At 38.0% G+C, this 16,661-nt stretch overlaps 1 protein-coding gene across 1 annotated transcript; it reads left to right on the top strand.

The window, feature by feature from the left end:
* Positions 1 to 4,267: 4,267 nt before the first annotated feature.
* On the top strand, positions 4,268 to 15,962 carry LOC139726989 (uncharacterized). The gene is made up of 6 exons (XM_071637973.1): positions 4,268 to 4,352; positions 8,649 to 8,753; positions 10,932 to 11,096; positions 13,557 to 13,712; positions 14,781 to 14,942; positions 15,871 to 15,962. Exons 1-6 carry the CDS (start codon positions 4,268 to 4,270, stop codon positions 15,960 to 15,962), a joined length of 765 nt encoding a protein of 254 aa, XP_071494074.1.
* The last annotated feature ends 699 nt before the right edge of the window (positions 15,963 to 16,661 follow it).

The following is a 16,661-nucleotide window of genomic DNA, read 5'->3' as shown; positions in this document are numbered from 1 at the left end:
TGTATATGCTCTTCCATGTAACAATGCGAACAATGCGGAATTGAAAAATCTTCTGTCAAATCCATAGTCAAAAGACATAAGAGAAAAAGTAACGGTAACAAAGAAGGTTAAATTTGAAGCGTTTTTCCAAATAAAGAAAATTTGAAACACTATTTGTTTCCTCAATTTGTTTCATGCATTCTTAAATTCCTTAACTAAAACGTGAAATGAAGAAATTCCGTCGTTTTTATCACCTTTGCGGCTTACTTCCTATGTCATTTAAAGTTTGGATTGATAAAAAATTCAGTATCCTCACTATGTTTTTGTTTTATAATATAAAGAGAAACGAGGGAACGGAAACTTATTTCTGCTATTTCATTCATATCTCTCATTGCGTTAAATTGGTATTTTGTTATCATTGCTATCTTGGAGGGCATTTGAAATAAATTCTAATATTTCAATTTTTGCAATTTTTACTTTTCTGCCTTGGAGGACAAAAACATGAATCTTTTCACTCATGCGTAAAGTTTCCCTTTGTTTAAACCTACCAGGTTGATAGCCAATTAAATAATCTTAATATGGTATATGACACAATGATTTTCATGAAAATCTTCGATGAAAAATATTAACTGGAAAAAGTGTTTACTTTCTTTTCTTGCTGAGTGTAGTTTTATTTTTTTCAACCAACTTTTACCATGTCCTGAGAGCGGAAAGGGTGTTAGCCGATTATTTTGATGCAGGTACGGTGTCCGGAACGCGAAAGTCCGTGACGCCAAAATTCCGGAAAACATCGAGAGGGACAACTGTTCCCTCAGTCCACGCCAGGAGGTACAGTCGCCCAGCCGGACCGAGCCATCAATCGTCACAACAAGGCTCTCTGCTCACTCAGGTTGACATACAAGGTAAGGTTTTCTTTCCTATCCAAGAAGTAAAATGGCAAATTCAATGCAGGGATCTATTTTCTTGATATACTTTCAGTCATATTGATTCATATTGATGTCAATGTAAGGCCAAATAAGAGTTGCGGAATATTTTTTAGACAAAATTATCTACTATCCTTTCATAACAGGCTTTGAAATTTCAGAAACTATCAGATATGGTCCATGTTAACACTTCTGAAAGCTTAAAGAAATATCAGTGACAAATTTACGTCAGTGGCAGATCGAGGATTCTGAATGCTGACGCCGTGTACTCCACATGTGCACTGCGAGTTGTTTGTTTGCATTCCAGCTATACCGGAAGTGGCATTTAGTTGGGAATGAGAAGGATGAAAATTGTTGTCTGTTGGTCCAGGAAAAACGCATGGTTGCAGGTTGTTTTTCTCTTTCAATTACTGCTTGAAATCTATGTTACGTTTATCTGTTTTTATTACTTTGTTATATACCGTGTATACCTTAAATCCATAATTCAAGACTTGGCTTTCACTAATACCCAACGCCAGGGTAATAATAATGGCAGGGCCCTCTGGTAGACCAGTGGCAACACTGAAGAGGCTACCCTGGATAAATAAGACCTTATTATTATCTAACCCTTGTAGTCAAGGCGCAGGGACCCAGAAAAAATGATTTCGTTCAACCCACCCCGCAGAAAAGGTTTGACTGCATGGGGTGGTCGGTTGGACCCTCTGGAATACCCCTAGGTAGTATGTGATTCCAAATTGTGGTATCAATATAATTTTACAGGCCACTATAGTTGAGACAAAACCTTACTGTTCGAAAAAGAGTCTGCGCGCGACAAGACTACTACACGCACCACTGGCACTGCTACAGGCGCCAGTGCCAGTGGTGCGTGTAGTAGTCTTTAAGCACGCAGACTTTTTCTTCGACAAACAAGGGTTTTTGCCTGCAAACTAACTTTTCACGCCAATCTTATTTCGTCTTTATTTTCTCCGAGTTGCAGCAAGCCGAGTGAGGGCCCATACCCAGTGATTGCGACCCCGGAACTTTTCTTTTTTTTTTCCGGGCGTCGCAATCACTGGGTATGCGCCCTCACTCGGCTTAGCGCAATACAGCAGGCTTCTACCCATACACAAGCTGCAACTCGGAGAAATAAAGACAAAATAAAAACGGCTAGAAACTAGACTACGGTGGGTGACGCTTGGCAATGAGAATGACAAAATAATCACAGGTTTTTTTTTGCATTTATTTCATGAATAATTCATCAAAACTCCATAATACCATACATGTACATGTTGCTAGAGATGTCAGCAATACAATGGGATACATTGTAAGGTATAATATTGTGCGTGGTTACCATGGTAACCAGATGCCTACAAGTGATTGGTAACCCAAAAAATGCCTCCTACTGCTGCAAACTTTTGCATTTTTTTTTCATTTTTTTTTAGATAGATGCAATAAAAAAATTATTAATCATTGTAAAAAAAAGTTTTCTCCTGTTGCCATGGCAACCAGTATTATCCAATCAGGATTCAACTGTCAATAACTTAAAAACTAAAGCCCATAATTTCAAAAAGCTCAATAAGCATGCCCTTCTGCATAAGTGTACCACATATGGGAAGAAAATGTTGAGGCATTCTCAAGTTACAGCAAAACTTGTGAACAAAGGCATTTAAAAACACAATTTGAGAAAACAGCCATTGAAAAGAAGATATCATTTCGAATAGTAAAATGCATGAAAAAGTTGCATCCGTCGTACTTTCAACACAAATTTAACTTCAAAGTACAGGCAAATGTAGTTTTTAGCAATGTATGGACACAAATTCCCCTTAAAATATATGTGAATACAGAGAGCAAAGCCAATGATATTCTAATGTTAGCTCTTTTGAGTGTTTACAGAGCGATGGTTATTCGAAACAACCTTGGAGAAGAGTAGAGGAAAGCAATTGATTGTTCATGTTCTTAAAGGAAGTTTATTCAAGAATGCAGTTAAATTCCTTTCTAAAGAAGGAATATACACGTACGCTGTATTATCCATCAAAAGAATTAAAATCGTACTTTTGTGTTCGTAAGCTATTGTAAAGAAAAGTAATAGAATAAAATGAAAAATCATGATAAATATATAAATTTGTATCAACATGTGCAGTAATGAATTAATGCTAAGGAGAGAATGAGGGAAAAATCTTGGGGGTCCTTTCCCTTTTATCCAGTCATACTTATAGTGTTGAGGTAGGTAGTTTAAGATCCGATCTACAAAGGGTGATATGCACGAAAGGCAAAAGAAACAAATCTGTCTGGATTCTAGATATCTTTTTTTTTTCACTTTATCCTACTTTGCTGTGGCAAAATTATAAACGACTATGGTAAAGTAGAAAGTTCTCTGACCCCGAAATTATTGTAAAGGTAACATCATCATTTATGCTTGTACACCAATAGAGTAACATTCATGGAAAAAATGAAGGGGACCCTCAACATGATTTTCATTAGTATAATATTGTTCTAATGCGTATGCACACAAATGAATAGACAGCAAAACTATTTTATTAAATGGTGATCTTATCAAATTATAGGTTGAGAATTAACTTTTACGTAAAACAACTTTGATATTCTCCCATGGCTACTATCTTGAATTTTTGTGTGGATGTTATTTTTGTCTTAAAATATGACACATTGGAAAATTGATGCCAAATTTCAAACTTTCATCTCTTTTTAAAAGATACTTTCTGTTCAATCTTCCCACATCTGCTTCTTAACAATCTACTGATGATAGCGACCAGCGTCACCTACCACTTGGCATGAAAAGGAAAGACCGTACTATCACACATTTCCGGGCAAGCCTTGCATGCGACTTACGAAGAACAATAAGGTTTTATTTTTGCTACACGGAAGTCCCCGCAGATAACCCGCACATGACAGTACCTAGTATGAATCTTGCCCGTAGTTACCCGGAGTTGCGCACGCAAGTCCTATTTACCCCCAGTCAAGTTTAGGCCCTGACACACCTTTCCGGGCAAGCTACGCGGGCTTGTTACGTGTGGGGATTTTCTTGCACGCAGGACAATTTTTGCGGGCGGACAAGGCATTGGGCGAGTTTCACGTGCGTCCTACATGGTGGACCCGTGCTACTTACGTTCGTCTTAAGCGCATTCCATGATCTGCGTGTCAGGCGCATGGGTGGCGAATAAGGGCTGACAACTTGGTGAAGGAATCCTTCTAAAGGAATTCGATTTACACAGATTCACGGGCAACTTACGTACTTCAAGCGGGTCAACTGCATGCGACTTGCGGCAGCTACAGGCCTCCTACTGGTGTTCTGCGTGGACCTCTGCGGGCAATCTCCGCAACTCACTCGGAAAATGTTTTGGTCATGCTCAAAACTTGGCTGCGGGTAAATGTATCGGACTGGCGTCCGCACCTCCGGGCAACTACTGGCGAGATACCAGATAAGTAGGTACTGCCAGGTGGGGGCCAACTGCAGTGAGCTCCGGGTAGCTATTTTTTTTTTTTTTTTGACAAGGCCTTGAGCATGCTCAAAACTTGTTCCGGGTGAGTCGCGGGGGTTTGCCCGCAGATGTACACTCAGAACACAAGTAAGAGGCCCTTAGTGGCAGACTTCGCAGGCAACTCCCACGCAGGTACTTCGCAATCCCCGTATGTCGCTCGTAACTGAAATCGGGTCGGTTTCGAAGCTTTCACGCAGGTCACACGGAATACACGCAAGTAACAGGAAAGTAGCACGCGTCTAGCTGGTAAGACGCAAGTACAGAACTCGCCAACATCCTTGTCCGCCCGCAGAAAATTCTCCTGCGTGCTGGAAAATCCCTACTCGTTACAAGCCGGCGTAGCTTACGCTTCCGGAAAGGTGTGACAGCTCCGTTAGTTTGCAGGCACATACCCTTTTTTGGTCGAAAAAAGTCTGCGTCAAGACTACTACACGCGCCACTGGCACTGTACGTCCCATAGAGCTTCCTGCAAGTGACAGTGGTGCGTGTAGTAGTCTTGGCTTGCGCAGACGTTTTTACGTTTGTTCCAACAAAAAATAATGAAATGTGGCCTGTAAAATTTTATTGATACCACAATTTTGAATCACATACTACCTGGGGGTATTCATGGAGGTCCCATCTACTACCCTGTGTGGTCAAACCTTTTCTGCGGGGTGGGTTGAACGAACTCCTTAATTAAGCCCCTGACAGGAATTAGCGCCTTGACTATTGGAGCCAAGTAAACATATCGAATTTGATATTGCCATCGTGCAGGATTTTTTAGAATCGAGGTTCTATGTTCAATAACAGTGGCTGTGCATTGCTGTCTTTTTGTGATCTTTACAGAACAAAAAAGTCCTAATGAATCCGTTCCCCAAGTCGGACTGATGTTGATATATGTGCTTGTGGTGACCACAGTGATTCTGATGACTGGCAAACTGTTGCAGATATATAAACCAGAACTACTGCTGGATGGTAATATTATTTCTGACCTATTAATCAGAAAGAAAACTGCTTGCTCAGTTACATTTTATTTTCAATTCTTCTTATTAATGTCCCTCTTGTACTTTGATGTTTGTCGACTTTAAAGGTCTATGGTGAGCTGACAGTTTATTTAAAAAAACAAAAAGAGAATGCTTTAGGGGATTTGTGATAAATTTTCCGCATTTACAGCAAAGACATAATTGAAATAGATTTCAATATCATCCATTTGTCGAAACGTTTGTGTTGTTTTTGTTATATCTGTTTCTGTTAAAGGTATAATTTACCATTTGCGGATGAAACAAAAACCCAGCATTAGTGCTTTACATAAAATAGTTCCAAAATGTGAGTTTTCGATAGAAACAATCACTGTAAAAATTTGAATCCGTATAATCAATGTAAGTCTTGTTAAATAGACAAAATATAAACAATAGTTATAATAAAAATGTTGTCAGACTAAACTATCTACAGTTATGGATTAATAAGAAAAATGCTGATATCTCCTTTTATCTTGGGCTTTATTACAAAAAATACAGACCTACAAATATGCACCATATGATATCTTGAACACTTTTTAAATCACTGTTCCCAAAGGTAAACAAGACCTTTAATTTGGTTTCGTTCTGCGACGTACAGGCAGTGGTAGAGAAACCTGACAGTTTACATTGTGTAAAATGCTGCTTTGAAACAAGTTTTTATTTTATGCTTATACAGGGGAAACTAAATACTACAGTAACAGCATTGTGACGGAAATCATAACGTGCGATTATTGTTACATTATTAGTGAAAGTCGTCATTTCTGAAGATTCTTATGTAGTGTACACATTTCGATATTCATGCGTTCTCACACTTCCATTGCAGTCATATCTGATACCTAACTGAAATGCAAAATATTTTTCAACTTAAGAGTATATCCAAAGGCCGCGGGACTTTTTTTTTATTTTGATGATTGAGAATGGCGTTGAGAATGGCAACATTTATAACAACAAGAACAGCAGCTGCAAATGCAGTTAATTGAAATAGATTTCAATATCATGCGTTTGTCGAAACTGTCGATCCGTGTAATAATACCGATGTGTACCGTTGCTTAAGACTATTCATTGTTTGGACGGGCCAGCTAGCCTGGTATAACCTTTACAGCGTAGCACAGTGGAACTTGTAACATTTCGTTGTTTTCATTTCTTTGTTGCAGATGTAACTGCGGCAATTGATCGTAAAACTTTTGTTTTTTGCGCAATGTACAAAATCAACAGTTTGGACATCAATTCATCTGTAAAGTTTTGTTTTTGTACAATGCACTAAACCAACAGTTTTGAGATCGTTTACTAATAACCTCTATACTGTTTTTATTTATCAAAATGAATTTAAAAAGTAATATAAAATTTATTCATTTACCATGATGTCGGAAGAATGACTCTCAGCCCCAAGAATGATCATAATAAATGATGGAAAGATGTGAAACGCAAGTATGCATGTTACGTATCTGTATTGAGAAGTAGGGCCTACATACAATTAATGGATATATTGTAAAACAAATTCAATAATTTCGTAGAATCGCTGTTGATTCCATGCTGGAAGAAGCCACAGAAGCCTGAGCAAACAAAGATAAGAGGTAAGACAATATGGGTGCTGTTCGTTATTCCAAAGGTTCGTTATTCCGAAGGGTTGTTATTCCGAAGGTTCGTGAATCCGAAACACACAAACTATACCTATAGGTTCGTTAATCCGAAAATGAAAAAGGGCTCGTTGATCCGAACATTATTGTGGCGTTATTCCGAAGGTTCGTTAATCCGAAAATGAAAAAGGGTTCGCTATTCCGAAGGCTCGTTTATCCGAAAATGAAAAGGTTCGTTATTCCGAAGGTTCGCTAATCCGAAAAGGAAATAGGGCTCGTTATTCCGAAGGTTCGTTGATCCGAAAATGAAAAAGGGTTCGCTATTCCGAAGGCTCGCTTATCCGAAAATGAAATAAGGTTCGTTATTCCGAAGGTTCGCTAATCCGAAAAGGAAATAGGGCTCGTTGTTCCGAAGGTTCGTTGATCCGAAGTGATATAGGGTCCGTAACGAACCTTCGAAAGAACGAGCTTTGTTTCATTTTCTGATTAACGAACCATCGGAATAACAAACCTTATGTTATTTTCGAATTAACGAACATTCGGAATAACGAATCTTCGGAATAACGAACCTTCGGAATAACGAACCTTCGGACTAAAGAACCTTCGGAATAACGAACCTTCGAAAAAACGAGCTGTAACCGACGATATCATGTGTCGTGCAAGGTCGTGTGTGTGTGTTTGTACCTTTAACTTGATATCAGGCATTCTCAGTCAATGTTATTGGGATATTTCATGGTTTCATTGTGAATATAAATTATTCTTAATCTATAAATTTAGTCCGTTTAGTTGCTGCCTAATAAGACAGTTCATAATTGGAAGTAGTTTTGGGGTCGTGAGGGAGATTCAAAGCCATGAAATTTAACGGTCTTTTAAAATCTTCTCTACAACTAGAAGTGATTGAATCAAAATCATTTGAGCATTAGAGTACATGTACGTGTATATCATGCTCTGTTTCCTGAGTCTTCATCAATGAAAGATAAGATTTCCTTTTATGGCATATCATATTCACCAGTGGTATGTTACTTTTTAAATATATCAAGATCGTAGAAAATATGAATTCATCCAAGACCTGCATTTATGCGCATTCGGTAAAGAATGTTGCTGAGATACGTTACAGACTACCCTGGGTAGTTGTTTTATCAACCTTACATGGACAGCTGGCCTACTGAAGTTTAGGAGAAAAAAAAAAACAAGTTTCATTTTAGCAAAGTAACATTTGTGTTTTCACGTAGCCCTACAATAATTATCAAAATATCTCATAGTGCGGGGAAAAGTTGTATCGTTATTAAAAGGTTATCCTGTATAACCCAATTCGTGCAGTAGGTCCTATATGCAATAATGAAAGTATGTAATTGTTCCTTCCTTCATTATATTTGTTTATGCACAAGAAGTTCCATTTGTTATAATGTAAGCCTTATCATAAACATCCACGTCATGATATACAGTGCACTCCTGATACAACTCGTTACAACGAAATCGAATTTCTGGTGAAGAAAAAAAAATCGATTTACATAATCTCTGTATATTATTCAGTTATAGCGAATTTTGATATAACGAATGAAAACCACCAGTCCCGAGGATTCCGTTATACACGGGAGGACACTGCATACGATGATGCGAGTTATTCATGATCAAAATTCTATATTCAGTGAGTGGTTCTCCCTTTTGTCTTTATGGTATTTTCCTTACGAAAAGGTTTCTGGAAAATCGGGCTGACGTTGCTCGTTATTGTAGGAACAGTAACGTTTCTGGTGACTGGAAAACTGTTGCAGAAACATAAGCCAGAACTCTTACCAGAAGGTAATGTATTTGTGTCATATGAAAAAAAAAAGCCTTTTCGCTCAGTTTTGTTATTTTATCTTCAATATGTCACTTTTATCTACGTGTTTTACCGACATTGAATGTTTGTGGTGAATTGACAATTCTTTCTGAAGCAGAATAAATGACAATAAATGGAATCACATAATGATAAGGTTTCCCAGATCTTAAGTATAGAGAGAAATAAATAAATCATCGAAATATCATCATCGTGCATTTGTCGAAACTCACTTGATATTTCTTCGCTTTAATTAGTTTCGTTTAAAGTGGGTAAGTACAAGCAGTGGCAGAACTATGATATGAAACACTCTTTCAAAACAAGTTATTATTAACATTTTCGGTGGGGGGGGGGCTGGACAAGAATGATTAAGTTTTCTCTGGATATGTTTTACTAATTATAATTATCAACTCAATGGTCGTGGTTTTCCTGTCATTGCTAGTGCCGTTATTCATCGTTATCTTGTATCTCAGCTGCGTTCCTCGTCATTTTCTTTAAGATTCTAATGTATCGTAATCACAGCAAATGTTAAAGTATCATCACTAGCACTGCAAATCTTTCTAAAAACTTTTAAGACTTGCTGTTATTACAATTTTTGTTTCAGAAAGCAGAGGCAATCCAAAGGCCATATATACAGTGCGTATCAAAAAAAAAACGCAACAAGAGTTATTTTCAAATTTGTGAAGACCATGTTAACTTTACACCAAAGTGAGTAGCAACATCTTAAAGCCACATATCTCCTCTTTCCAATGATATCTTATTTATTCTTACACGGTCATGGATGGCTGAGTAATCATTCTTTTTGGACAATAGGTCAAATTGGACTTGGGACTAAGTTTCAGTTAGTAAGACCAGCATGAATCCTTTTCAATTCTCCTTTTTTTAGGGGGGGGGGGAGGGAGTGTCTGAGCTCGACTTTGTGGAAACGGTTTGCTCCTAGGACCCTTCTTCTTTGAAAACAACATGAACGGAAATAGATACTTACAAATTTAAATGAATTTTAATTTGTCACCCAACGGATATTTTCTGTTATCATTAGCATCTCTTGATCATCATATTTACACAATCATTGTTTATTTCGCTGTGGCATGTGCACACTCCGTACACCCATCCGTTCGCTGGCATATCCCGGAAGCACCCATGCAGTCTCAGCTGTCCTTCGTTATAAATAACTCGGTTTTCTTGATCATAATGAACATAGTACGCTGATGAGTGCGAAAGCGATTCCTCAGCACCTTCATCAAATTTTCATGCCGAAATTATGATCATTACTCAATGATTTAAAGCATAACGATACAACAAAGAAAAGCCACTTACCAAAATTTGACGAATTTTCACCATAATGTATCACTTTTGGCAAGGATGTGAATATACATGTATGTAAATATATATATAATATTATGTATATATATGTAATATTATGTATATTAAGTGTGAAAGGTGTGTTTTCAGTTGTTAAAACCCTGGGCCGTCGAATCTTAGTCGTGTGCAGGTAAGAGAAAGGATGAGACGATAGACGTAGCTTGAATCCTCACAGTTTGATTTTTATTCTCAAGCTTTCGGGCCCTGCCGTTTATCAAGACTGAGGATCAAAGAAATCGGAAAAAATAATGATGGTGGATACAGAACATGATATAGATATTGTATACAAAAAAATGATAATGATAAAGATTATAGAGAACATAATAACGAAAATGATAGAGGTAAAAATAGCAGAAAATAACAACATGAATAGGGGCGTGTATATGCGTTAGTCATACATAATATAATGCATACATGCACACGATCATAAACAAGCATACATATACGCATAACCAAATACATGCGTATACCCATGTATTATATAGATACAAATATGCATGCACAATTTTATACAAATACATATTCAAGATACAGTCATATGGTAAAGATTAAGCGCTTGAATAGGCCTTGTACTTCAGAGCCTCTTTTCTCAGGTCACACTTTCCAGAGTGTAGGCTTTCTTTCCAATATTATAATAGGTTATATATAGGAGAGTCCATTTGAATTGAGTTCTACATATTTTTAGAGCTTAAAGTTTGTCTTTCAGAATCTGCTCTCAACTTAAAAATCCATGTCTGGCGACTTTTTGTTTGTTTTGTGATGCAGGGTCACATATACCATAATATATCATATATTTACAGTATTGGCATGGATTCCATGCTGGAAGAAACCAGAGAAGAAACAACCTCAGGAGGAACATCCACCAGAGGAGATACAACCACAGGAGGAACATCCACCAGAGGAGATACAGCCAGCGGAGCCTGATCCACCCATAGAGAGGCCTAATCCGCTGGAAGAGAAGAGAGGTAAAACAATGTATGTGTGTATGTGCGTGTGTGTGCGTGTGTGTGTGTGTGTGCTTTACTTGCTGCTTGCATTTTAGGACAAACATTTCATAATCTATCAAACCTGATTACTTTACTGATATTTTAATTGCTTGATATACCCGCAAGAATATTCGACGGAATTTGTTTATCTCGGTTCTTCCCTGACTATGTTTTTAATATTCGTTTCGTTTTCAAAGACCTTGTAATTTCAAACTAAGTAAAAACTCGTTTATCCATTTCTTTTTACACGCATCTTCACCAAACTCGTTAAATGTTTGATACAGAATAATGTACTAGACACAAAAATGAAAACAAAACGAAGATTGTTTTCTCATTACATTTATTTTCATCCGAGCAAGTAGGCCAATTTGTCAAAATATGAAATTCTTCCGGCGATTTCTTCTTTTTTATTGCAACTGGTTGACAAATTACCTTACATCTACATAAATATAATCTACGTTGATCAGTTGCAAGTAGGCCTATTGTCAAAGAAATGGAATGAAATTTGATGACCTTGATCGTCATTTAATACAAGATGATTCGGTGTAGAATCTGTATACCGAACGGCAGTTAGTTAACATTCTTATAATGTGAATCTCAGAGAAATATGGCAAATTGGTGCTCCACTTAACGTTAATATATGTATAAGTCCTTACCATTGCTCACACATGGTAGTCTCTGCATTTTTAAGTTCTGTCATAGGTGATATATGGAACGAGAGAGGTAAACTAGTAATAGGTCGTTCGAGTGTATTCAAGCTTGTTCAGTGGGGCAAGCTTGTTCAGTGGTGCAAGCTTGTTCATTGGTGCAAGCTTGTTCAGTAGTGCAAGCTTGTTCAGTGGTGCAAGCTTGTTCAGTGGTGCAAGCTTGTTCAGTAGTGCAAGCTTGTTCAGTGGTGCAAGCTTGTTCAGTGGTGCAAGCGCCAGGAATGATTCGAACGATAGTCAAACCATTTTAAAATAGCGCTATAAAAAAAAAAAAAAAAAAACTGTTCATGTCACATACAGTAACCCTTATAAAATGTAGCTTGAAACTTGAAATAGTTTGGGGGAGGATGTATCAGAACACATTTAGACCGGAAACAAAATTGTATTTGACTGGCTAGTTTTCATCCACTACTGTGGACTCCTCAAGCTGACTTTTGTCACGCCTCCATTACCTGATGCTAAATTACTATGATGCTATATTTGTGCTATAGGATCAGTGGTGCATAGAAAAGTGGCAATGTTCATCCAGAATACTACGATAAAGCCACTTTCAGTACCAATTAACTCGGCGTCGTCAAAGTCCCCCCCCCCCCCCTTTTCCCCCTTTTAATTTAAGATTTCTCAGAATCACTGTTCCCTATATCACGCTTACTGTATCTGCAGCAAGATACACTAGTTTGTCTTGTAGAGTATTGACGCTACCGAAGAAAAGACGCTATAGCACAATATGAGTAACTAGAGAACTAATTAACATCATGGCTTACCATCTCATTGTTTAGCCCTTTGCATGAGTTCATGTTCATACTTGTGTTCTGAATATATTTCGCTATTTGCCATACAATTGGCGGAAACGTCACAGATCATCAAGGTAGCTACACGGACCTACAAGGCAACCACACGGCAACTACACGGACCATCACGTTCAAACACGATATGACAGGGATGAACACGGATCTAGACATTCCTTAAGTGACAAAAACGAGAAGAAGATTGATGAAAATCTAAAATCAGCTTGCTTGTAATGGTAGATTTTCGTTTGCCGGCGTGGTACGTGTAGCTGCCGTGTTGGTCCGCGTAGACGCCCTTATAGTCCGTGTATAAAACGCCATACTCTGCCGGCATGGACCGTGTAGTTGCCGGGTGGTTCCGGCATGGTCCGTAGAGGTCCGTGTAAGCGCCGTGTGGATGCTGTGCAGATGCCGTGGGTGTCCGGCCTTATGCGTGTACGTGCGTGTAGCCGCCGTGTTGATACTGTGTGTACAGTCATCAGCACTCTTCGACGCTCCATCCAGGGCAAAACTGTCCCAGGATCATCGCCGGCATGATCCGGGGATCATGATTCTTGGGGATCTGTGTATATAATTATGTGACTGGGGCTTGCCACAAAACAATATACAAGTAAACACGTGCTGTACGGTGTATGTATTGCATCACTTAGCCAAATATGTACAATGTAGGCACTTCCTATAAAATTCTGGCTTGGTGTGATGAGCTCTTTGTTTTCACATGCATGAACTCGCAGCTTTACGAATAGAAACTTCTCAACTATAACGTAATCTTGTCAATCTGTATACATATACACATTTAAGCTGTCAGTATGTAAATTCATGACACATTGCTTTTACATTGATTGAATGAAGTGCGATGTAATAGGCATATGTATTTCAAAACAAGGATGGTAAACAATAAGCAACGATGTGTCAATGTATTTTCTGTGCGTTGTGTCTCGCAGACCAATTGCGAGCCAAGATACGTGACTACCGACCGGGTAGCACAGGAAACGTGGAAAATGATCTCCTGCACCTAGAGCAAGTCAACATCAATCTATTCGGGCTGATGAGCGCGGGAAAATCTTCTTTCGTCAACTCACTTTTCTGTGCGTTCGCTGGTAGGTCTCCTGAGAGTCCACCCTCCAATTCCATTTCCATATAGTAATTATTCATTACAAAATTCATGTACGATTATATTCCCCTTAGATAGTTTAAAGGCATGTAAAGAAGAAAGAGCATGATTAAAAAATACTGTCAGTAGGAGTCTATCAATGTGTTCTCGGTTAGTGCAGCACTTTAGGGCATACTAAATTATAATCGTTGTTATACCTATTCTGCTTTAAAGATGAAATTGCCTTATCTGTGCATACACTGCAAAAAGTCCGGTGTTAAATATGGAACACCGAGCTGGTGTTAAATTTCCGGTGCTCATTCATGGTGTTAGATTAACACCTCCGGGTGTCATTTCAAAATTTAAAATTGTTTTTTGAATAGTTTCTTAGTTACTGAACTTCTTGTTAATTTTGAACTTTAACAAGACGATAAAGAATTTTCCGATAAAGTACTTGATTTTTGAAAAAATGTGTAAACAAATTTACACCACAGTAACACCAGTTGGTGTGGTCCCCTATTGAAGCTGGACGGGTGTTATACCATTGCAATTAACACCACCAATATCAATTCAACACCATGCAGTGTCAAAAATATCACCAGCCACAGTGTCAAATTAACACCACGAAGTGCCAGACGAACACTTTTTAACACCGTCACAATACATTTTCAACACCTGTGGGTGTGGTCGTCTATTGAAGTTTGATCGGTGTTAGATTTAACACCCATGTTGTTAAATGTAACACCGATGTTTTTACAGTGTGCATTCTTTATGGGACAGATCATTGTCAATATGTAGCCTATATATAGTCCTCACAAAAGTCTGATGAATCTCCAGACAATAATCTCTTGATTTGGATTCTACATTCTTTGTGTGTGTGTATGTGTGTGTGTGTGTATGTGTGTGTGTTGTTGTTGTTGCTGTTGTTGTTGATGATGTTGTTATTGTTTTTGCAAGAGTTTTTTCATCCAACGCTGAAAGGCCCCGCTGTAATGGCGATTTTATTCTCTGAGCAGAGGAGGTACAGTGGGAAAGAAACGAGCCACAATCTTCTTTGAACATGTCTCTTTCACAGGAACATATGACCAAAAGGCTGCTGAAGGAACACCCATCAGTGGAGGAAGCACGTCGAAGCAGCGAGCCCACTACAAGCTGACTAACTTCATCAATCTGCTGGATAATCGGGGAATGCGGAGTTTCAAAGTGGAAGAAGTAATGGGCGTTAAAAGTGAAATCCGTAAGTTGAAATAAATGAATCACTCTCTGATCGGTGAGGAGAACGAGCCATCTGATCTGCCCTTCCTCCCAATTGAAGAGATTTTTTCTTCTTCTTTGAGATTACATAAACACTGTTTCCTGTACAATTGAAAGGCTGGCGGTATACGTTTCATTAGACTTTGTGTGGAAAAGCAATGATATGAAGTGAGAATTCCATCAATCATGAACAACGTCTTGTCAGCACTATAGATAATTCAAAAAAATCATGACATTCATATATTTAGCTGGCAACGGTGCTATCAGCTGAATATCATTTCATAGTCCTTCAGTGAAAAAAAAAAAAACCAACGTACTGCTAAATATTCCTCGCATGTCCTCTCATGGCACGATCATTAATTTCTTCAGAATCACTGAGTCAAGAAGAAATACATCCTATACGTCCTGAAATCTACACATGATCGCCATACGAATTTTTGGAAGTTTTAATTTTCCCGCGAAGTTATCCCAGAACTTGATTAAAAGCCCATCAAAAGCCAAAGCAAATACGAACTTTTGATAGTAGCCTGAGAAACTCCTCAGACGGTTATACGATGGCTTTCATGTCTTCATGAATAACTCGAATCAGAGCAGGATTAGGAACAGTTTTTTTATCATGTGTTCATCTTTGCCCGACTTCGGGACAGTGAGACGCCTACATTAGGTAAGATGCAAATGCACAAACCCACATCAATTATTATGAACATGAGAATGTGTGTGACTATCGAATGCAGTACAAATATATGAAATATAATAGTATATAGATTATCAAAGTCAATACATTATGACCACTTTCAGAACACAACCCTGTGACAACGATGATGAAATTGAAGCATGCTATATTTTGGCGAGGCATTATCATTTCATTACAACAATTTGGAGTAACTATACGTATGATGTCTCTTTTGCAGTTGCTGAACGAAGCGTTGATACATATCAGCTAATACAGAAAGATCTGGCCAAGGAATGTCATTGCGCTGTCTTTGTTTATCACCACTGGTGAGTACATAACGACAAGTAGAAACAGTAACAAGAAACATTTAGCTCTGTCTCAATTGCTTCTCGTGAAACGGTATGTAAAATAACGTAAAATAGAGGTACAATACTGATGAGATTTACACTCATGACATCTTTGAATGAACAGCAAACTGTCGAATTTGGGACAAAAATGTTTGCTGGGAAAAGGGTAATCTGACGTAAATCACACGCACGCACACACACACACACACACACACATACACACATACAGAATCTTAATTGTTTAGTACAATGTGATGTATTTGGTACTCCGATGACTATTATAGTCACTGCATGTTTTATATCTCCGTATTCTCAAGTTTCGAATGACCTCTCAATATAGAGTTGTGTGTCCGCACATCGCCAAAATTAAATTTTGAAATTGAAATTGAAATTCAATTCAATTCAATTCAAGTTAATTTACATTCGACATAAAATCATCAGAAAATTCATACGATGAAAACAACTAGATATGAATGATTATAACAATATCAAGAGAAACACACACATATACACAAAAACAACAACAAGAACAAACCCGATACATAAATTCATGTGAATGGGGGGTCAGCAGAGAAGAGCAATAAGCCTTGTGAATCGCTGACCCCTAGAAAACATAAATACTGTGTACAATATATAGGGAGCATAGAAAAGAAAATTAAAAAGAGGAAAAGAAAAGGACAGA

Source organism: Diadema antillarum, unplaced genomic scaffold, assembly GCF_040938485.1.
Source record: "Diadema antillarum isolate AM-2024a unplaced genomic scaffold, OU_Dant_1.0 seq00000108_RagTag, whole genome shotgun sequence".
Lineage (NCBI taxonomy): Eukaryota > Metazoa > Echinodermata > Echinoidea > Diadematoida > Diadematidae > Diadema > Diadema antillarum.
This window is presented reverse-complemented; position numbering and strand designations above follow the sequence as displayed.

What these genes read in the sequence shown, in the direction of transcription:
- LOC139726989 (XM_071637973.1), top strand. Translation starts at nt 4,268, where the DNA reads ATGTATCGGACTGGCGTCCGCACCTCCGGGCAACTACTGGCGAGATAC. An exon ending in TCCGCTGGAAGAGAAGAGAG is followed by an intron (nt 11,097 to 13,556) that starts GTAAAACAATGT and finishes TGTGTCTCGCAG; the next exon opens with ACCAATTGCGAGCCAAGATA. An exon ending in ACTTTTCTGTGCGTTCGCTG is followed by an intron (nt 13,713 to 14,780) that starts GTAGGTCTCCTG and finishes TCTCTTTCACAG; the next exon opens with GAACATATGACCAAAAGGCT.